Genomic DNA, 24,110 nt, shown 5'->3' with positions numbered 1-24,110 from the left:
CTATCTCGTACCGTTGTTCGTGTATAGAGTTATATTTTTTGTTTTCGAAGTCATATTTGCGTTTGTTCAATTCCGTAGCTTTGGATTCGAGATAGTAATATTTATTAATGACATATAATGGTTAAGGAAATGTGTTGATTATAGTACAGGATATTTTTCGTAAGGATTCTTTTAGTCTTACTAATATCAATAGTACAAAAATTATTATTATTTCTCAGCTTTCACGAGTGTATCCCTCCGATGGATGGGCCAAAACCAAGTCCATCAGAAGTTGATTGTTGGTTTAAAAAAGATGGTGTTATATTACATGTATTAATGACTGCTTTTGCACAATGGTGTAAATATTNTCAATAGTACAAAAATTATTATTATTTCTCAGCTTTCACGAGTGTATCCCTCCGATGGATGGGCCAAAACCAAGTCCATCAGAAGTTGATTGTTGGTTTAAAAAAGATGGTGTTATATTACATGTATTAATGACTGCTTTTGCACAATGGTGTAAATATTCTAATCTAAATTGATTTGAGAGAAAAAATTAATATCTGTGAGTTCTGTTTCACAGTTTGGGCATAGTGGAAATGTCCTTTGACCCTTAGGAAATGTGCTGATATCACTCTTATGCGTTTGATAACTGTTTGTTCTCTTCTAGTTAATTTTAATGGAGATTGCCATTTTTGTAACATTGGGATGGATCTTAAGGCAAGAAGTTTCTCCATCGCTACACATATTTTGCCACTCTTCATCATATACCCTTCTGCTTTCAGCATTCACATCTTTATCTCTGATTGGAATTCCAAGATCTGTTTCGTATTGGTTTGCTGCTGTCTGCTTCTTCATTTCGTGGAATTCCCACATGTGATAGTGTAAAAATGAATGTGCCTCCTTATTTGAAAATGTCAATGATGTTAGTAGTGTGATCTACGGCGATACGAATGGGTAGTCTGCCAGTACGACAGCCCGATTTTCGGGGTGGCCAAAAATAACGTCAAACTGTAGCCTCAACTCTCTGCTGAAGACTATGCTAATTGATGTTCTTCCAGTAGTTTCATAGACTGCTGATAGACAGGTCTATACAAAGAGTTTGATGTTCGTTAACGGTGATTCTTCAGGGTCTAAAACTAAATCTCTTCACCATGCCGTTTGTGTATGGATGGAGAGATGTTGTTAATGATGGTCTCAAAGTATTCACTAATTATAAATTTCTTTGTATCCTTTAAAACTATTAATCCTCAAAATCCCGTTTTTGCCACCAATTTCTATCAATTTTCCTTTATTTGTAACTGTTTTTATACAAGGGCAAATACATTTATTAGGATGTGATATAAACCAGTCTTAAACTTCCAAACCTATAAAAAATCACTTACGGTATTGAAAGCGGAGAAATAAAATAGTGTTATAAAGCCAAATATTTGAGTCAACTCCTTTTAGTCTATAAAACCTATATTTTGGAACAAATGATTATTTTATTAATTTTTTTAATTTTCTCACCACAAGCAATATGTACAAACAGGATGAAAACTCTTTATTACTATTAAAGCTAGACTGTTTAATACGTTATTTATAGGTAATAAATAGCTGAACGATTAAACATTTGAAAGAGAAAAATTAAGATAAAAAATTTTGCTTACATCTTCGATCTTTGTTCAGATTCTGTTTACTACTTTCTGATCTTGTTATTGCTTCCTGTCCAACCCTAAAAATCAACTATTATTGAATTTATTCCATGCAACATTATTTCTTTTATAAAGAAGAAATATTATTTTTCTCATACAATTTATCCACGAGGGGTGGTAAAGTTAATTTGTACTCTCCTTACAAGTATCCTGAATTTAAAACTCCATCTAATTATCTTCTTGGAAATACTCACTTCATGAATACGTCCTCCATTGTAGTCAAGGAAATACCATAACCCAGGATTCCCAATCTTTTTGAATTATTTTCCAAATCTTTTAGCATGGATTCGAATTGGGAACTGTAGTTTTGCTCTAAAATATATGATAGTTCGGAACCTGCGTTGCTTCGAACCTACAAGAAAACAACTAAATATGTACCATTTTTTCACTAAACAGCAAAATACTTTTTGCGAAGTGCTATGGTCAGGCACTGCAATGACTGGACTACTAACTGGTTTTCAGGAACAAAGTACACACATAGTTTAGAGATCTGGACACGGATATGAGAAATCTACGGAAGTTCATGAGAGACAATAAAAACACACAAGTCGAAATAAAGGAAAATATAAGGTGGTTCAGCGGTATTGTTAGCTGCCTAATGGGGAATGAGCTTCAGAAGGTTATTTACGATCTAGAAGTGCCTATTGGTGTAATGTCACAGATTCAGCCACGTTTAGAGAAGAAGGCATTAAAATTCAGGAGTAAACGCTAAGAAACGAAGTGATGGAGATAAGTGAGAAAATTGCGAGACTGGAAAATACTTTGAATTTTGTTGGAGTAAAGGTAGGTCTGGTAGGTAAAAGGTAGAAACAAGAATGTATTAGTAGGTTTGAAATAGTGAAGAGAAGGAAACTAGGACACTTCAAGCCGACTGTTACTGGATGTAAGGACGCAGATGAGGCAAAACTTGGGCTCTATGAAGGAAATGAATTGAGACTTTAAGACGGAATTTTCAATGTAATGCTGGAAAAGTCCGTTACCAAGCTGCTTTCAAGAGGTACAATCAATGCAGAGAGTTATATAATAGATGAACAGATTAAATATTTGCATTTAGTATTCGTAGCCAGTGGAGGAGGAAGACATGTTGAATTCCTTGATGGAAATCAGAGACATAAATTTGGAAAAAATGATCTTCTCTAGATACTACAACAAATTTTGGAAGCAAGAATAATGACAGAAATAATTTTTGCGGTAGAAACACTTACGAAAGGGAGAAGAAGGAGCACAAGAGGTTTTCACAATTCTGGACAAAAAAGGGGATATTTTGAGACCTGTGGAAGGTACTACGTATGCAAATTTAGTTATCTACATTTTTAGTTTTATTCTGAAGGCAACAAATCAATAAATAAAGAATACCTCAATGTTGGGTACATATTTCCCCAACAATGCTGTAACTTGGGCTGGATCGCAATCTCGAGATTTGTCTATGATGAGGCTATAGCCCGCTCCAAATTTCTTTTTCAGGAAAAAACTGGATCCGCAGCATTGTAATTTTCCTGCCGCCATAATGGCTATCCTATCACCCAACAGATCTGCCTCGTCCATAAAATGAGTGGTCAGTAACATTGTGCGTCCTAAAATAAACAGTTTTTTTTTTTACTAGATCCTACAGCATAAAAATGTAATTTAATAATGAAATTATAGCATAAAATAATGCGCTCATGAAAGTATAAGGTTGCGTACGACTCGCCCAAATAGCATGAAAACAACAAAATTGTTATACTGCTTGTCCTTTATTAGCTAGTATGTGTGTTCTGTATGTGGTCTCTTAAATGTTGACAAGGGGTTGGCCCTCTTCACCATGTTACGCAAGCATCAATTTTGAGAAGAATTCTAATATTCAAATTTTTATATACCTTCGATAAATTTTCTCATTCAAAAGATTAGAAACTCTGGTATGTACTCGTCTTCTTTTTATTGTGTGCAATAGTTGCCTAAGAAATATAGACATCAATAAAAGGACCTCCCTTGGAAAACTTAACACCATTTCGTTAAATGAAAGAGATTTAAAGTTGCCAACAGTTTAAACTCTAGTCTAGAATATTGGAGATCTATGTATAGCTTTGTATATGCTACTTGCTATTAATCATGTGTTGATCAATAACGTTAAAATTAATACAAACTAATTTAAATTGATGTAGTCAAAAATCAATGTCAATAAATATCATCCTTGGTTCAGTCCCAGTTTCAAGGAAGATGAACAGCAACAAGAATTTTATTACGGTTATATTGAGTCAAAAAATATGTTTAAAGAATTGAGACCTAGAATCAAAATCGATACTAGAATCACAAACCGGCCTAATAACATTTCGTCCTTCATCCTCAAATGTATTAGTTGTACAATTGGTTGAGTAGTTTTTGAGTTAAATCGTAACAAACAAAAAATCAATCATCTTTCATCTAATGCGACCCTAATATTAATTTTAAAATAATTCGCGATATATCTGTATACCTAAAGACAACAAACGAACTCAAAACTAAAAATGCCAAACCTTTAAATTTAAAACAATATAGGTAACTACCAACAATATGAATATAAAACGAATTAAATTAAAGTACCTATGTTCAGGACTACCAATTTTAATTAATAAGTAGTTAGGTATCTAACTACCTAAAGAAAACAAACACGAAACAAAAATGCGACTATGAAGTTTTAAATGATTCACAATAAGAAAAAAAAAAAAAAAATTATTAAAACTCAATGAAATAAAAGTATGTTTGCAAGTATCTATGTATGTTCCGACTACCTAAAGACAACAAATACAAAACAAAAATGTGACCTTAAAATATCGAACGCAATTATAACTTTCCAACAACACCCAGAAAGAAAACACAGTCGTCAGTCGTCACCTCCATTCGCTCCAAGTCAGTTTATTAAAGGATCACGCGCGCGTTATCGTTCGGCTTATTAGCTAAACAGTAGGCAAGACGGTGCGGGGGGAGGGTCGGCGATCGCATCAAGCGAAGCGAGGCGCTTGAATTTTATTCTCGCGTCCGTAATTTTTTTGCGATTACTCCTAAGATATTCATTTAAATTATATGGTGTAAAAGAGTAAAATAATGTGCATGAAATGCTTAAAGCCTCTAACTTATTTAAAATGATAAGGATTAATACCGTATTTGTGTAAATAGCTTTTACATTACCGCTTTATAATTGCCAATTTTTTAAAGTATTAAAATGGATATAGGTAGTATGTTATCTTTAACATATAGACATATGCCATCGCGGACTTTTCTGTAGGCATATATAAGATACACAATTCCACCATACATTGATACACTACATAAACTTTCGGACCCCCCCGGCTCGGACGCGAGGCGCGGGGTCATGGGGCGCCCGCGCAGCCCGGTCGAATCACGGCGACACGAAATTAATTTCGTTGCGCATTATTTTGATTTTGCTATATCTCCTAAGGTATTCATTTAATTTGCATGGTGTAAAGAGATAAAATAATCTTCATGAAATCCTCAAGCCAACTAACGTATTTAAAATGATAAGGATTAATACCGTATATAATTGCCCTAAAGTATTAAAATGGATATAGTATGTTACCCTTAAGAAATAGACATATGCCATCGCGGACTTTTCTGTAGACATCTATAAGATACAAAATTCCACCATACATTATTTTGTTATATCTCAAAGTGTTTAGGCAGCGTTTTCGTTGAAAGCTCCCAGACGGCTTATCTTTTTCCGACACCTCCAACAAATATCGTTAATGTATACAAAAACTTAACAAATTATATACTAAAACCTTCTTCGAGAACCACTCTACCAATTGGTGAAAACAGCATGAAAATCGGTGCAGTAGTTTTTGAGTTTATCGCGAACAGACAGACAGACGCGGTGGAGGAATTTGTTTTATAATATAATATGTAGTGATACTACGTTCGATATTCAAAAATCGAGATACATATGACATATGACGTATAATCCATTTACAATATCAAATTTATAAAAGCTTTTGAAACTGTTTCTATAACCATGATAAGAGAAATACTATCAGTCCTTGTCAGTTTGACTTTATGAAAAGTAAATTTGCAACTACCTACTAACTTATTTTTCCTCGCTATGCCTTATGCAAGTATGCATATGAACAAAAAACTTACCTTCTTTTTCACTCAACAACAGATTCCACACGGCTCTCCTAGCTGAAGGATCCATACCAGCCGTGGGTTCGTCCAACATCAATACCTTTGAGTAGCCACAAAGTGCTATTGCGATGCACAGCTTGCGCTTCATCCCACCTGACAGTGATGAAACTCGGGCTTTTCTCTAAAACGTGAAATCTCACTTTTAAAGTTGATTGTGTCGTCCTAAACAAATCTCTTACCTTAGGTTCCAACTCCAATCGACTAACGTACTTGTTGATTTCCGCATTAATTTCATCTTTACTAAGGCCCTTCAGTTTACTAAAGAAGTACAAATGTTCCTCTACAGTCAATTCGTCAAAGATGACGTTGTGCTGTGGACAAAGACCCAGACTTTGTCTTACGCCATCTATTTCTGTTCGGATATCGAACCCATTGACTTTTGCAGTGCCGCTAGTGGGCGTTATCATGCCGCTTAACATGGACATGGTGGTCGTTTTGCCAGCACCGTTGTGTCCCAGCAAGACTGTTATTTGATTCTCGTACATATTTAAAGATAAATCTTCAACGGCTGCCTTCTTGCGAAACACCTTTCTGAGGTTTGTGATTTGTATTCCGACTGCCAAGTTTTGTGGTTCAGATTCGAAAAATTCTCCGGTGTTGGCACGGTTTCCAACTAAGCTCACATCTGAATCCTCTAAAAAGTTATTATCACTTGAAGTCGCTTCTTTAAAATATTAAATTTTTCGGATGAGATGAACTCACCATTATCTCTAATGAATGTTAATTTAAATGTGAAATAAGACAAGTAGGTAACATTTAGTTTATTTCAAATAATGTATTTAAAAAACCAAATTATTTTTAAACATTTTCTTAAATTTTTACTACAAGATGAAGTTATATGTACTGTGATTTTAAAAGTTGAACAGGTTATGTTTTGGGCGGTTATGAATTCAATGTTACTTGTTGGTAAAACAATTTTCTATTGTTTTAATCAACTTCAAGCTTTGGACGATGTACGAGTTTTATACCAATAGTGCATTATTATACAGAGTGTATCTAAATAACACCGAAAAAATTCAAGGGGCGATTCTCCGATGAAAATTAATAAAATTTTTTGAAAAAACCCTCCCCTGAAAAGTTACGCCCCTCCTAAAATTACAAAAAAAAATTGTTTTTCTTTTTTATCTTCCACGTACATCAAGCTAAAGAAACCAAACTTGGTGAACATTATCTGTCAATAAAACTACACTTTTTGAATTTTTTTCAACCCTGAACTATTTTTGTAAGGGGTTGAAATAATCAACCCCTATGACATTTTTTCTTATAATTTTTTTTTCGATAAAATTTTTTCCTTTTAAAAAATATGTCTAAAAAACCCCATTCATTTACTAACTTTTTGATCTCTTCAAGTTTCTTCGAAAAGTTAAGGATTTATGACAAAAAAAAATAAATGTATTGTAATGTATTTTTAAAAAGATGAGCTGTTTAACGCGAGTGTATTTTGCCGAAAGATCTAGTGGCCTGTTCTTTACAATGGAATCCGTAGAAACAAATGTCAATGTCATTTATTGTCATATTAAATAACATTTTATTAAAAAACACTCAACCAAATAGTTGACCTATGATTCTACTAGGCTAAGAAGTTTGGAACTTAGACTAAAAGTGAACAAATGATGAATAATGTTATAACAGTAACAAAAAATAAAAATCTGTCGGATATTGACAATACAATCTACAAAAAATGTTGAAAATGATTGCCTTCAGCTTCAATACAAGCATCTACTCTTGTTCTCATAGAATTGCGTATGCGTTCAAATATTCCTGGTGAATTTTTTATCGTTTCACACCCTGCTACAATGCGGTTTCGCAAATCATTGATATCTTCAACTGGCCTTGAGTAGATCAAAGATTTCAGATATCCCCATATGCAAAAATCCAAAGGATTAAGGTCAGGGGAGCGGGCTGGCCAATTTACATATCCTCCTCGACCTATCCATCGATTGGCATACACCTCATCCAAGTGACGTCTTGCACGTATACTAAAGTGGGCTGGTGCACCGTCGTGCATAAACCATAAACGTTGCCTAATTTGAATGGGAACTTCTTCAAGAATAATAGGTAATTCTTCGAGAAGATGACAATATGAGTCACCATCTAATCGTCGTGGAAGAAAATAGGGACCAATTAAATGATCGTCGATAATTCCGAGCCACACATTTAATGAAAATTGATACTGATGATTTCCTTCAAAAAAGTCATGAGGATTTTCCTCAGCCCAAATATGATTGTTACGAAAATTTCTAATACAGTCTCTTGAGAAATTCGCCTCGTCAGTAAATAAAATATTTCTTAAGAACTGCGGCGCTTGGCCGATCATATTAATAAGCCATTGACAAAAAACCACACGTGGTAAAAAATCTCGAATCAGTAACGACTGCACCCGTTGGAGATGATAGGGATATAACTGTTGTTCTTTTAAAATTCTAAAAACTACCGAATGGCTTACATTTAGGACACGAGCTATTTTCCTGGTACTAGTTTCTGGGGATTCCTCAATTAAATTAAGTACGGCTTCATCGACAGCTTCAGTTCTAACTTCTCGGCTACGGCCACAGTCATGACTTCTCTTTTCAAATTTTCCAAGTTCCCGCAAGCGTTGGTGAATATTTGTGAACGTAGTATGGTGGGGTAATCTACGCTCTGGGTACTGTTCAGCATAAAGTCTTTGCGCTTCCAATGCATTACCGTTAGCATACCCATATGTAAAATGCATATCTGCCATTTCTAAATTCGAATAGTTAACCATATTTTCGGTTTATTAACTAATATTTTCTACACAAAATCATGAAACTTGTGAAATAGTAAGAAACAGTAACAATAAATGACATTGACATTTGTTTCTACGGATTCCATTGTAAAGAACAGGCCACTAGATCTTTCGGCAAAATACACTCGCGTTAAACAGCTCATCTTTTTAAAAATACATTACAATACATTTATTTTTTTTTGTCATAAATCCTTAACTTTTCGAAGAAACTTGAAGAGATCAAAAAGTTAGTAAATGAATGGGGTTTTTTAGACATATTTTTTAAAAGGAAAAAATTTTATCGAAAAAAAAATTATAAGAAAAAATGTCATAGGGGTTGATTATTTCAACCCCTTACAAAAATAGTTCAGGGTTGAAAAAAATTCAAAAAGTGTAGTTTTATTGACAGATAATGTTCACCAAGTTTGCTTTCTTTAGCTTGATGTACGTGGAAGATAAAAAAGAAAAACAATTTTTTTTTGTAATTTTAGGAGGGTCGTAACTTTTCAGGGGAGGATTTTTTCAAAAAATTTTATACCAAAGACCCCTATTAATTTTCATCGGAGAATCGCCCCTTGATTTTTTTCGGTGTTATTTAGATAAACCCTGTATAGCACAGTTTTAGAATCTTTTACTTTTGACCGCTGATAGCGGCGTTGGATCTGCTGTGTGTCGGTAAAGGTCGTAGTATATACTTACGTTTGTGAAGGTGCCAATAACTACACGTACACAAGAAATACCATGGCTTGGGCACCCCGTACTCCCCAGGAAAAACCGCCTCCACATATATGGCAATAAGCATATAAAGGACTGTATCAACAGTGAGCATTACCATTATCAGTCCCAGTGATATCGATTCAGATGGCCTGTACGGCTGAAATACTGTCGCCCATTGAATACCTGAAACCATCTCTATGTATCAGTGCTTTGACCTAATTTGCCGTTATGGAACACTTTTGACCATCAGTAGCATTCCCACTACTAACGGAGAGCATTATTTGTGCATTTTTACCTTACAAAGCTAATAATAAAACTATACAAGTTGTTACTTCGTGGTGAAACATGTATTTCGGAAACTGTTTCAACCATTTTCGCAAGAATTTCACTGTGGAGTTAGATTTTTGTCCCCGAGAAATCATCATCACCTTTACAATTTTCCGTTTTTCTATATTCTTTTGGCACGTTATTCAATTTTCTCGTGCTTATGAAACACCATTGAAAAACTTAAAAGTGCTCTGTTTATTCAGCATAAAATTCATTACGGGGTAACAAGGGAAAGAAAATGATGATGATTTCACGGAATTACAAAATTGAAACAAATATTTCAGATCACGGCGAAATTCTCTGTGAAAAGTTGCCATAATGTTTCATAGATTTCAAGAGTTTGTGGAAATAAAAAAAATACTTCTAATTGTTCAACTAATGGATTCTACCAGATGGTCAAACTCTAATACCACTGACTCACTTATCTGTACTGAATTTCAATGTCATATATCGTCATTAAAATTAATTAGAATTTAAACAAAATCATCTGCCCTTATCTTAAAGACAAAAGGCGACTGTTGATCCATAGAAAATGTATCATTCTTTAATATTCTATCGCCCCTTAATTTTTATACTCATTTCAGAATTTTTTTTTTACATTTTTATATTGACGTTTTTTAGAAAATTCCGGATTATATTCGATTTGGTTCCAGAAGGGTTATTGAGATTTTTTCTATTCTTTTATGTAACACAAATTATAAGAACCAATGATAAAATTTATTACTTTTATCACACTTTAATCAACCTTTGAATTAACAGTGAAATTCTGCAGTTGCATTTTTAATCATCTTTTCGATTCAAGTTATTTTAACAGCAAGAACAGTTAAAGCTAATATTTTCGGACTTCCCATCAATCTTGACTTATATAAAGCTTCTTACTGTAGTCTTCCAAAATTAAAAAAACAATTTACGGAATAAGATTGATTTCCTGGTCAGTCACTTTTTCATTGATTACATTTCAGTCTTAACAATATTGTAATAATTGTGTCCTTACTGGTGATAGTTTTCTTGAAAATTGTGGATTTAGGACAATTAACAAAAACTCCAAATACTTTACTACTACTCAGGCTTTAGTAACGATGCAGATTGACTTGTCTGGTTTGACTAGAACGATGTTCTAAGAAATACAAAAAGTTCTTTTTTAATTAAAACGAACCATACACAATAAGACAGAGTTAAATGGCCTCCATATTTTATTTAGCCGACAGTCAACAATGAGGATATATAGGGTGTCCGGAAACAAATGGGGCATATTACAAAATAAACCGATTTAGGTCAAGTTGCAAACCATAATTTTGTTTTCATAAACTGTATGTTTAGGTCTGACTTACCTTGTCCAATTCCTTCGTAAAATAGTACAATTTCTATTGCAAAACCAAATGCACTTAAGGGTAATAAACTGATTAACAGTTTAGATAGTACTGATTCTGTTTTAATAATCAAGAAGGGTACGAAGGAAAAGAACAGAATTAAACTACCTAGGACTGAAGCAGTGTTAGCTAGAAAGGAAAGACACCTTAGAATAGAATTTTGTTTTTGAATTCATATCTTACCTTTATTAAACATGACGCTGATGGCGAAACAGAATGTGATACATGAGGAAATAACAAATATGCACAATAACAGTAATACGATTATATTTGAATTCTGGAAAATTGAGGTATCGGAGAACCTTATTGCCAGTAGTAATATTACAAATATCGATATTAACAGAAGAAATATGAAATATTTTACATACCAAGCAGCCCAATGTAGCCAATTGGGTAGGCCCATTATTTTCATTGATTCCTAGAAAATGTTAACGTTGAATGAATACAAATACAAATACTTTTTATTCATAATGGTAGTTTTGAAATGAAACATATTTTCAGTAATAACATCACAAGAGAGTGAGAATATACAGGGTGTTTCGCATGAGAACCGACACAGAGCAAGCGCATGTAGGGGAACCCAAAATATGGTGATTTAACGCAACTTACCTTTATACTAATTGTAAGCTGCACACCTGAGAAGAGAGAAGTTATAAGCCTTGAAAGTGAGATTTCAAATTTCGAAAAAAATCAATGTCTCAGTTATACCTACTGTCACCGAACCAGAGATTTTACATTAAATTTAATGTAAAATAAGCAAAAAATCATCGCAGACAGCGAAAAAACGCCGACATCGTCAGTTAAGTTAGATAGTGACAGACCATACGAAATACGAATCGACTACTGACCCTCGGTCCACGGTAAAACCATAAATCTGATTATTATTTTAGTATCAAACCATCTTCGAAAATTTTTGTGATTTTTTTTTACAAAAAAAAAGCAATACGAAGTTCTACGCCTTCCCAGGAGTCTCAATAGCCGCGGCTTCAAAAAAAACGCGCAACATAAATTCAGTAGGAAACGGAGGTGTAGACAATACTTTAAATTCATATCCAATTCATAGACAACTTTTGAATTTTCCGTGATTTTAAATAACACAGCTACAATACGTAGGTATTATTAGTTATTCGTTTTTTGTCGAAGTTTTTTGAAAACTAACGAGAGTAAGAAAAGTTTTAGTATTAAATTCCCCATAAAATAAAGTAATAATTTTTTAAGTTCGCCAACGGGTTAAAAAAATTCTGTCATATTTTAATGGTGCATCATCCCTTATGCGAAACACCCTGTATTTAAAAAAACATATACATAATATTCTAATATTCGCCCTCGCAACTTTTACTCTATTCTAAACTAGTTCAAACGGATAAAGATAGTTGTTTTTCTAAATAATTTTGTTAAATAAAGTCAAATAATGTTCTTCAGAACCAGAAATGGAAAAAGATATCTAATCCACAGATAAGAATTCTAACTACTGATATTGTGGGAAACAATTACCCGATGGGATAATTTTCCAAAAAAAAAACTAAAATTGATGCATCTAAATACAGGGTGGCCAAATGAAAACGAAACAGAGCCATTTTCAGAAACTGCGTCAAGATTGTAGAAAAACGCTCACACCCGTCGATTTTAGATTAAAGGGGGACATTCTTTGCTGGTATTTTTGACTCGCCACTTTCACCCCCAAGCAAGGGTAAGCATCACCCAAAATATTTAAATGGCATTGGGGGTTGACTACTATTTCTTTTGGAAACTCTTACAATTCTCTTTACAACAGACTTTAAATTTTATGATTCCGCCCAATACTTTGAAAAAAATGTACATTTTAAAATTTAAATTATGTTTAGTTGCTTACTTACTACGTAGTTGATTAAATGTTCAAACTGATGACCGCCCGCTTCCATACAAGAATAAAGATTTTGTCCAAAACGTTCGCGCACATTCCGAAGCATTTCCGGAGTGATTCGACGGCATTCGTCGATAATTCTTTTACGCAAATCTTCCAGTGACGCTGGCTGTGTTTTATAGATTTTACTTTTTAGTTATCCCACAAAAAGAAATCAAAGGGCGATAAATCCAATTCCGTAGAAAACGTTGGTCCAAATACTGACGGACAATTAACGCATAATGCGGAGAAGCGTCGTCCTGTAGAAAAATCAAATGATCTTCATCATACTCTGGAACATTTTCAATAATATCAGTCAAGGCAGGGTCAATAGCGTCTTCCAGTAATTGCAAATACATTTGGCCAGTCAAATTACCAGGTAGAAAAAAAGGACCCAACAGCCGGTCACCGAAAATTCCAGCCCATTGTATTTTATACTAAAATACCAATATTCTTCACACCAATTAGCAATAGATATTAAGTCTTGTTTTAAGGACAAATGGTCACTCAGAGGATTGGAATATAATTTAGTGTCGTCTGCAAAAAAAGATAATTTGTTGACGACGTGATATTGTATGTCACTGAGCCCTGCGGTATGCCACTAAGAACTGGTCTGTCGTGGGAAAAAGAATCACCTACTCTAACTCTAAAATATCTGTCTGTTAAAAAGCCTTCGCTCCATTGGTTTAAAGTACCCCGAATGCCCACAGTTTGTATAAAAGTCTTCTCATTGGTACCCTGTCAAAGACTTTCGAAAAGTCGAGATAAATCACATCAACAGGATCACTGTTGGTAAGAGCGAGGGTCCAATCGTTTATGCAATGAACAAGGTTTGTTAGGGTGGAGCGGCCTTTGACAAATCCGTCCCCTTTTAATGTAAAATCGGCGGGTCTGAGTGTTTTTCTATAATCTTGACGCAGTTCCTGAAAATGGGTGTGTATCGTTTTCATTTGGCCACCCTGTATAGTTGATATTATCATTTGATATTAATTATCATTATCTTTATCGTTGTCATTGACAATATCCTTATCATTATCATCATTACTTCTTCTAATATTATAATGTAACTTACTTATAACACAGACAATATAGCTTATCGCCACAGACCGCGCTTTAAATGCTGGAAACTGGCAGCCTAAAATGGATGCAGGGTCTCCTTAGCCGGCGTCGAGCAATAAAATTTGGCGTGGTAACTCTTCTACTCGCTAACAGGAGGCAGTTCTAACAGTGGCTTTGTTGCCAAATAATAACTGCCAAATGCATTTAATTATGCAATTAAAGAGTTATAAAAAACTTATCTTTTGTTTGGAAATGACATTTGTGTTAATGCTAAATAAAATAAATCAAGTTGGAATTAAAACTATGAATTTAAGTAATTAATTATTTAATTCAAAAAAAGTGTTTAGCAGAAGTGTGTTTAGTAATTATTAATTCTAAAAATGACTTATTTGAAAGACGAAAGGGTTGAAATAATTTCTCTCTATTTTAAAAACAATGATAATGCACGGCTTACGGTAAGAATTTTTAATCAGCGTCACCCAAATAAACACACCTCCGATGTTTACGTCGCCAGTTTGGTTCAAAAGTTCTGTGAAACAGGATCAGTGGAAAATAAAAAACGACAATTTCGAAACCCTGTTAGAAACGAGGCTACCGAAATTTCCGTTCTTGGTCACGTGGAAGCGGATCATAATTTGAGCATCCGTAAGCTATCTCAAATTTCGGGAGTTGTCAACGCATTTTAAAAGCTTATAAATACTACCCTTATAAACTACAATTAGTTCAAGCACTGAATGAAAACGATCCAGACCGTCGTTTGCAATCTGCAGAAGAGATGACTTACCGAATGGCAAACGATCAAAATTTTTTATATTCAATGTTTTTCCGACGAATGCACTTTTTATCTGAATGACTTGATTAATCGTCATAACTGCCGTTATTGGAGTGACACCAATCCGACATTATTTAGAGAGGAACACACTCAACATCCGGAAAAACTTAATGTGTGGGCAGGAATTCTCGGAAATAAGATTATTAGACTGCCATTTTTTCTGCCAGGAAATCTTAATGGGGATATGTACCTTGAGCTTTTGAGTAACTACATTTATCCAGTGATTGTTGAAACTATGGAAAATGATGACAACATTTTAGAAGACAATGTTTGGTTGCAACAAGATGACGCACCTCCACATTTTACAGTTGCAGTTCGACAGTTTTTAGATGAAAATTTTCCAAATCAATGGATAGGTCGCCGCGGACCTATTGAGTGGCCACCCAGATCATCTGATCTGACACTACTCGATTTCTTTTTATGGAGACAGTTAAAGTCTAAAATTTGTACCACTCAGCAGCAGTCTCTAGAAGAACTCAGGCGGCGTATCATTGAAGAATGCCACCTAATTACCCCCGAAATTCTTAACGTTTTTATTGTTGCATGGAAGTGGGAGGCGTACATTTTGAACAATTAATTAAATGATGATGACCAATTTTTTTTTCATTATTCAAAATACCTTTTATTTGTAAACAGTTTTTCCAGTGAAAATAAATTGAAACTTTTTATAACGAGCGTTCAAATAAAAACGTGGTCGAAGTTGGCTCTGACACATTGGACGTAGGGAGTAGCTTATAGCGACCAACTTAACCTCATTTCTCAACGAGCTGTATAGCAGCTGTCAGTTTCAATAACGTTAATGACTATATAACTTTATTTTAAAGAATAATCGTGATAACAATAACAAACAATTAAAGGAGCTGCGGAAAGTGTCCCCCTCCTTGTTATAACAATAAATTAAAGCAGCTGCTGAAAGTGTCCCCCTCCTTGTTCCAAGCACTTTTCACACCTGTTCCTCAAAGAATTAAAGACATTTTCTAAGATGCTCGGGGTATTGTTAATTTCACGAATCTTGTCTATAAGTCGAGCCTGCAGATGGTTTAAATCAGGAATAGGCAGTTCAAAAATAGTGTTTTTAAGGTAAGGCCACAAAAAGAAATCACACGGCGTAATATCACATGACCTCGGTGGAAATTCATGTTCAGCATTGAGACTTATTAGTCGATTTTGGAAAACTTCCCTCAACATATTCATCGTCTCGCCTGCCGTATGTGCCCTTGCGCCATCTTGTTGAAAGTAAAAGTTTGTAATTTCGTTTTCTTCCAGCTGGTTAACAAAAGGAGCGATAATTTCTTCTCTATACCTTTGCGCAGTAAGAGTACCATTAAAAAAAATAGGTCCATAAATCCTCCTTCGATTGAGAGCACACCAAACTCCAATTTTTTGAGCGTGTAGAGGGCCCTCGACAAAAAAGTTATCTGGTTTTTCAGAAGACCACATTCTCATATTCTGTGAGTTTACGTAACCACTTAAATGAAACCAGGCTTCATCAGAAAAAAAGGTGATATTATGAAGTTCACCGTAGTTGTTTAAAAACCATTCACAAAATACAGCCCGTCGCGGAAAATCAACTTCATGAAGTTCTTGCTGACAAGTTAAACGATAGGAGAACAAACGCAAATCTTTTTTTAACACTGTGTGGCAGGTACCGACTGATACTCCCACCATTTGTGATAAAACACGTACAGAAGTTCTTGGCGCATTTTCCATTATTTGTTGGACATTTTCTTTTAATTCTTCAGTCCGCTTTTTAGGTCGGCCGCTTCCTTCTTTTCTTGTTACACTGCCCGTTTCACGAAAAACATTAACACAACGCTGAACTGCACTTTGAAAAATTTTGTACTCAACAACGCCGGGAAATTGATTTTGAAATTCTATGAAACATTCCTCAATAGAATACTTCCATATTCCATCAATCTTGCGTCCATTTCTAAAGTAGGACTCTATTAAACACTTTTTGTTCTCGAGAAAACACCATTTTAAACGCTTTTTAAAACGAAAATATATTCAAATTGATAGCGGCGATGTAGCGCTTTGACAGATGACGTTTAAGTTCATTTGCTATACGCTACGCCCTACGTCCAAATTTTCAGAACCAACTTGACCAGGTTTTTATTTGAACGTTCGTTAGTTTTCCCTTTGGCATTTTGAACAATTAATTAAATGATTAATACAAAATTGTCTTTCTTATTTCTAAGCATAAGTAATTTTTTTTCAACAACAGATGAACTAAAATTGAAAAAAAATTACACGATTACAACCAGAATTAAAACCACTTTCGAATGAGGTGTCACTCGACCTAGAGTGCCATTTAAGATTCTCAAGTTGAATGCGCCCCCGCGAAAGGGGTTGTTCTGGCGAGTCTGTATGTAACGCTAAAATGTGTCCCCCTCGAAAACAAAATGGACGTGTCGCGGCAATTTTAATATTTTGGAACGTAGTTCAAAATAAGCCGGGTGCAAAGTTTTCAATGGTACACCCTGTATGTTGCTAGCATACACGTAGGAATACGGACCGGACCAGTGCATTTGATTCTTCGTAAAATTCTCTATCGGCAATTCGGAAATTTAAAACTGCTGTCCCATTCCAGTAGCGGTCTGAGGCGAAGCTATATTGTCTGTGTTTATAACTTACTTTAAGTTGTTTTTCTTTTTCGAGGGTAATGTATTTAATCATATTAGTAAGGGGTTGTCCAAAACACATCACTAACACGAGGATTATGAAGAATGATAAACCATGTCCTAAATCATCCTGTATCCAATCTGGATGCGGATACCGCCTCATGCTTATTAACGGAAATTTATTTTTGCTCAAAAGTTCTTTGGGATCAGTTTTTTCCTTGGCGGATATTAGGGCGATTGCAAGAAAGTGTTGAATGGCCAAAAATCCCTCGTCATGGTAGTCTGAAAATACATATCAGATGAAAGTAAATCAGGATGTTGAAAAATATGAAAGAAAAATTTAAAGACTATGGTAGGTACTTATCAAATTAAGAAACAAGTAAATAGTAGGAGATTCCTGATATAAAAGATATTCAATTTAAGTAAACTGATCTTACAATTAGCCCTGAAATGATTCGGTTAGTTGTAAATTATAGGTTAGTCTTTTTTTAAATGACCTTTCATTAGCAAGGTGTTCCCTTTTTAAACGAATTAACTTTAACAGTTGATGGAGAAAAAAATTTACGAGATACATATTTTGAATATATTTAGGATGAAAGAGCGTGTAGTTCTGGAATCAGAAAATTAAGAAGCCCTCCCTCAGACTAGACACGGACTATCTTTGTTTTAATTGAATTTGTAAAATAATGTTTTTGCCGTGCTGTTTTTTACTTTGTGTTCAGATTTGGTTAAAGACCAATAAAATTTTGTTTTTTAAGTTGCAAAAAATTTATTAATTTATTTCTTTGTATTTAGTCAAGAAAAGTTTTAAGAAATCACTCAGACCGATTTATTTACAGTTTACAAACTATACAATTTACAAATTGAACACTTTTAATTACACTATTTGCCTACATTTTAAATTTTGTACTGTATTATGAATTTTACTTTGTCATTAAAACCAGATTTATTTTTCAAAAATTAAATATTTAAATTATACAATTATGTGTTAAAATATACAAGCTAGTTTCAAAGTTACAATCCAAAACTTAAATTTCTAGGTACCTCTTTGGAGTCCCATATCTCATTTAGGAGCAAACATATAGAAAACAATTATAAGGAGCATTGGTGTTATTTTGTTCTCACCTATTGATTTCGGGAAATTATTAGGTACATACCGGACACCCTGTACATAAAATTTTCCAAAGGATGTTTGCAGACGATATCTAGCAATTGTTACCGATATTGGTTGGGTTTATTAACTATAATGTGGTTATTAATAACAACGGATTCTTACTTGGAGTACCGCCAGTAGTGATTTCAAACAATCGAGGTCCTTGTGGCTCAATATTGGGAAAAACTAAATTTGTTGCCCAGTTTGTCTCTACAGAAGTTGGATTTGTTCTATTATATGTTCTTCTGAGATCAGAGGGAAACCTTAAACGGAATTTCTATCGTTCATTAGATACCTACATTTGTTACAAATATCAAGGATATATGGCAAATTTAACATGTAAACGTAAGACATTTTAATAAAATATGGCAAAAGCTGTACAAATTGCACATTTTTTTAATGTGTCTGCCTTGAAGTTAGATAGGAATGGCCATTATAAGAAGATGCCGTGTACATTTTCTTCTAAAAACATACTCATGTATTTAAATATTTTCTATCCATTTCATAAAATTACAGTTTACGTTTTCTGTGTAACACCGCGTAGTTACAGTGTATTCAGCGATCCCAAAAAGTTAAATTAAAATTTAAAATTTGGCTTTTGATTTGTAATGCTTTTGTCAAAAACATATTAATTATATGTTCTACGCAGTATTCGAGGAGAGATTTGGAACCAACTTCTCTGTGGGCCACTTCTCATAATTTTGCGAGTCCATGTTGTCCTGGTTATCTCCAGATTTGGATAGGCCAGTCATTATAGCTTTTTTTCGGGAAAAAAACACTATATTAGAAGTTTTTCTGCGGAATATTGTTCGGAAATGTGTTATAAACAAAATATCAAAAAATCAACTCGAGACTAGTTGGGAAACTTTGTTAAAACAATGGTTAAAATTATGGAAAAGTGTTTTTTTGACTCGCGTAAAAAAACTGTTATTCATGGAGTAAAAAGGTTTATACAAAAAAGGTAGGTATTAAATAAACCTTTAAAATGAGACAAGTCCGATTAAATTCGGATAATTTGTTTATGCGCAAGAGCTCAAAAATGGGCGAAAATGTCCGCTTTTTTCAATTGCTAATAATTAATGCAATTTTCATTGCAGACACTTGTAATTCAGGATATTTGAGGCTTTTTGCACCCTTAATAAGTGGTAAAAATTTCAGCCCAAAAGCTCATTAGCTTGGCGTTGGCGGAATTTATTATCTAAGAAGATGCTATTTTCAATTCATTTTTCCCAAGCTTACAGGCGTTGTAGGGTTTCAATCATTAATTGTTTTTGTACCTAAATAGTTGTATTGACATATGCATTTACTGATAATTTAATTTTTCAAATTTAATTTGTTTAAAAATGACTGAAAAAATGTTAATATTTATTAAATTGTTAAGCGTGCATGCTCCGCCTCGCTCTCCCCACTCGTCCGCTAGACCAAGTAATAGAACGCATCGCCGCTATCTTCTTTTTCGCAATTAAATAGTTGAATTCACCTTAATGTTAATGTAGGATATGAAAATATAGCTCTTAATGTATACTCTTTCCAAATTTGGGCTGTTAATATTAATAATTAAGGTCACTGCGATTAAATAAAAAAAAAATTATCTCAGCTTCTAATCAACTTACAACAACGATTTTTTTTTAATTCGAAGAAAATTAAAGTATACAGGTTACTATTTTATTTTATAATAATTACCTATCTTAACAATTTAATAAATATTAACATTTTTTCAGTCATTTTTACAAATTAAATTTGGAAAACTAAATTCTCAGTAAATGCATATGTCAATACAACTATTTAGGTACAAAAACAACTAATGATCGAAACTCTACAATGCCTGTGAGCTTGGGAAAAATGAATTGAAAATAGCATCTTCTTAGATAACAAATTCCGCCAACGCCAAACCAATGAAGCTTTCGGGCTGAAATTTTTATCACTTATTAAGGGTGTAAAAAGCTTCAAAAATCCTGAATTACAAGTGTCTACCATGAAAATTGCACTAATTATTAGCACTTGAAAAAAAACGACCATTTTCGACCATTTTTGAGCTCTTGCGCATAAACAAATTATCCGAATTTAATCGGACTTCTCATTTTAAAGGTTTATTTAATACCTACTTTTTTTGTATAAACCTCTTTTCGCTATGAATAATAGTTTTTTTACGCGAGTTAAAAAACCACTTTTCCATGACTTTGACCATTGTTTAAATAAAGTTTCCCAACTAGTCTCGAATTGATTTTTTGATATTTTATTTATAACACATTTCCGAACATTATTCCGCAGAACAACAACTATTTTTTTCCCGAAACAGGCTGTTCCGTGTCTATAATGACTGGACTAGGACCCAGATTTAAAAATCAATGGACAGTTAGGGATAAAACTCATTTCATCACCAGCACCGACCTTAAGATATGGTTTATAGTCTGTCCAAATGTTGGAACTAGTATGGTCAACGTAAATGCAAGTTTCATCTAAAAGAACACTGTCCCACCTTGGCTTCTATAATACTTAATTTTGTCCAGATAATTCAACCTTATAGCACGCATATCAGTATTCTCTATTAGCACCCTCCGACTGTTCTTAGTTTTCCTTCACCCGAATCCAAGTTTTTTAACAATGGTATACAGGGAGATATGTTTTCCCGAAACAATGTATTTTTCACTTAAATTTTCTTGTCAGAGTAACTCGACATCCTTTCATTTTATGAAAATTATAAATCGTGTTTCTCATATCCATTTTTTCTCATTATGGTATGTTGGTTTTTGTACAAATTCTTTTGCGATTTTTATGAGAACTAAATTTTACTCCCCCATTACCATTGTTTAGAACTTGTATCTCGATTTTTTTCATTCTAATTTTATATACAGAATGATAATCAAAAGTAAAGAGTCATTGACGTAGGAATTCTTAATTATTCCAAATGTAAAAAAAAGCTTTCTCTATCAATTAATTATCTGCTGGTGTTATACCTTCGTAATTACTCGAAAATGCCTTACTTTTCGAATAAAGTACAAAACACTAATTTTTCTTAGAAATAACATTTACAAAATAAATTCACTTATTCAATTTTCATTTTGTTGCCCTCAATTTTTTTTAGTTCAAATCCTGAAAGAGTTTGTTTGCCTTACCTTATAGAAACTTCAAAATTTTTGATGTTAGAAACATCTGTGCGACTTTTAAAACTGTCGTCGAATTGGATAGCTGCAAAGGCAGAGAAAACTTCTTCGCTTTTAAAAAATGTTTCTAGTGCTTCCGAATCTTCTAGTCCTTCGATAGTTTTGAACATTTCAGAGAATATCTTTACGATCTCTTCTGTGGCTGGACTTTTTGGAGAGTAAACCAGTTTAAAGTAGCTAGATAAAATTAAACATGGTGATTCATGACTAACTGCACATACCTACTGAGAAATTAATGAAAATATAAATAATGGTCGTGATACTGTTAATATCGAACATAAGTATCAAAATATTAGTTCTAATTATTTTCTTTGAGAAGGTAATATTGGAAAAGCTGTTTAGAAAAGTTCTAAGTGATCACTTTGTATTCATTTAGGTTGCCACTCGCTGACATTACAGTACTTGTGTCGATGGTGTTTCACGGTATAAATAATAGAATAAATAAATAGAAATCGCGAACAATAAAATTAGGAATAATTAATTAAGAAGCAAATGTTGAAGGAATTAAAAATATACGCCAGTTTGTGTACATTTTTTTTATTTCCATTTTTTGGATACTATCGATATTAAAATATAATAAATAATGGTATAGTTATATATAATTGGTTATTTTTTTAATGATATCTATACTCGACGGGGTTATAATATTCGTTGCAATAACATTCGTTTAATATTTATGGCGATAGTACAGGAATTAAGTATATAATACTTACTTGTAATAATCCAAACCAAGCTTTTCGTATGTCCTAAAATCAATCAGAAATTAATGGTTACGTGGATTAATTTATAAAAAATTACGTAATTTATACAGGGTGTAACTTTGAGTGGGGGTCATATTTATACAGAGGCTTCCGTTGACCTTTAGAAACACGTATCAATAGTTTATTTTTTCAAATTCCGTCGTGAAAACTTATTTCTTTATCCCTTTCCTCGTAATTTCGGACAAGCTAGTGCAAGTTCAAACCACGGCGCGCTTTTGTCGCAGAGCATGCACAATTGAGAACTGGGCTGTGCATTTTTGTCAAATCTTATATATAACACATTTTGCGGCAAATCTTCGAGTACTGGTACCAGGATCCTCTTCCACGGCGTTTAAAATTTCTGGCTCAAAGATCCCATAGTCCCTTAAATGTTGAAATTTATTAAACTTATAAACTATATTAAATTTATTAAATTTATTTATTTAAAAATTTATATAATCTGACAAACATTTTCTTATTCGGCACTTATAAGTCGGTGTAATCTACTTGATATCGTCTTCTTTGCTCCTGACAAAAAGTAGGCTCTAACCATATCAATTCTTTCTAGATTCCATTCCATTTCATAATGTACAAAAACATGATATTAAAAAACAAAATTATACTGTATCCTCACTGAACACTGAAATAAATAACTTTATAAGATTATACACTTACACCATATAAATGCACTTTATGTAAAGTCTTTCCGAAGTCAGTTGAACATGTTGAATATCGCATAGCAATAAAATTTAATGAGGTTCATAGGCGTCCCTAAAAAAGTTTTCTGTTAAAGGTAAGAAATTATAATAATTCATTTGGCCAACAAGATATTGTAAATTTTAAAAGTCTTCAAAATGCCTTGTTGTAATAAAATTAGTAAACAAAATATCCCTCTTATTTCTCGCTTTCACAATTATAATATCAATGATTAATAGAAGGTGCCTATAATAAATTAAATTGACCTGAATCACACCAAATTCGGCATTGCTGCACTGCACTGCTAGGCAATTTGTCGGCGACTTGTCAACAGCTAAGATATATTGTCCAGTCGCCCAGTTCGGCTGTCTGTGTACACTGATCCTTCAACTGGGCGTATACATTTCTACCACGTTCGACCAGACCTGTATATGGGTATGACTAAATAAATATGGGAACAAACTTTTCAAATATTTCAATGCCGAGTTGCTGCATCAGCGAGCGAACTTGGTACATACTGCCAACCTCTTGGTTCTTCAATTGAGATCGGAATGAGTTATACTACCAATAAAGTCGAAGACCAAACAGATATTTTGTAACCAAATGAAACTGCAATTTTCGGCCATTCCTGTTTTGCATCAGGTGCGAGGACAGTCGGCTTATCAACCTTCAAAAACATAACGCACCAGACCAGAGGTCTTTTAGTGAATTACTTACTTTAGTACTTCGTCCATATTAACTTAAAAGACAATATGGTGACTAAAATAACAAGTCGCTGTAATATTAAATGAATCTGCTTTCACAAAAATTATTTTTAATTAGTTTTGTCGTCTAACAGTTCATTTAAAAATATGTTTACAATTAGTAACATACCTCTATATACCAATATTAGTTTATATTTACTTAATCATGTAAAAATTTTTGTTTTTTTAGAAACGAGAGAATGTTTTGTGTTCAATGTTCAGCGATTCGATC

The 24,110-nt window shown here is 33.6% G+C and overlaps 1 protein-coding gene across 1 annotated transcript in view; it reads right to left on the bottom strand.

Moving 5' to 3' along the window:
* LOC108917258 (ATP-binding cassette sub-family A member 3-like) overlaps nucleotides 1–23,869 on the bottom strand; it is a 41,156-nt gene extending 17,287 nt beyond the window's left edge. Inside the window, exons 1-12 of the mRNA XM_023453977.1 lie at nucleotides 23,853–23,869; nucleotides 21,652–21,876; nucleotides 18,659–18,798; nucleotides 17,396–17,664; nucleotides 11,172–11,406; nucleotides 10,950–11,117; nucleotides 9,274–9,474; nucleotides 6,008–6,453; nucleotides 5,784–5,949; nucleotides 3,030–3,247; nucleotides 1,868–2,025; nucleotides 561–615 (exon numbers count right to left, since the gene is read on the bottom strand). Of these exons, the coding sequence (XP_023309745.1) occupies nucleotides 561–615; nucleotides 1,868–2,025; nucleotides 3,030–3,247; nucleotides 5,784–5,949; nucleotides 6,008–6,453; nucleotides 9,274–9,474; nucleotides 10,950–11,117; nucleotides 11,172–11,406; nucleotides 17,396–17,664; nucleotides 18,659–18,798; nucleotides 21,652–21,876; nucleotides 23,853–23,869 (2,298 nt within the window). The remainder of the gene's footprint in view (nucleotides 1–560; nucleotides 616–1,867; nucleotides 2,026–3,029; nucleotides 3,248–5,783; nucleotides 5,950–6,007; nucleotides 6,454–9,273; nucleotides 9,475–10,949; nucleotides 11,118–11,171; nucleotides 11,407–17,395; nucleotides 17,665–18,658; nucleotides 18,799–21,651; nucleotides 21,877–23,852) is intronic.
* Nucleotides 23,870–24,110: the final 241 nt, after the last annotated feature.

Source organism: Anoplophora glabripennis, unplaced genomic scaffold (assembly GCF_000390285.2).
Source record: "Anoplophora glabripennis isolate ALB-LARVAE unplaced genomic scaffold, Agla_2.0 scaffold22, whole genome shotgun sequence".
In the NCBI taxonomy this organism is placed as follows: Eukaryota; Metazoa; Arthropoda; class Insecta; order Coleoptera; family Cerambycidae; genus Anoplophora; species Anoplophora glabripennis.
Note: the sequence above shows the minus strand (reverse complement) of the source record. Positions and strands in the feature narration are given on the sequence as shown.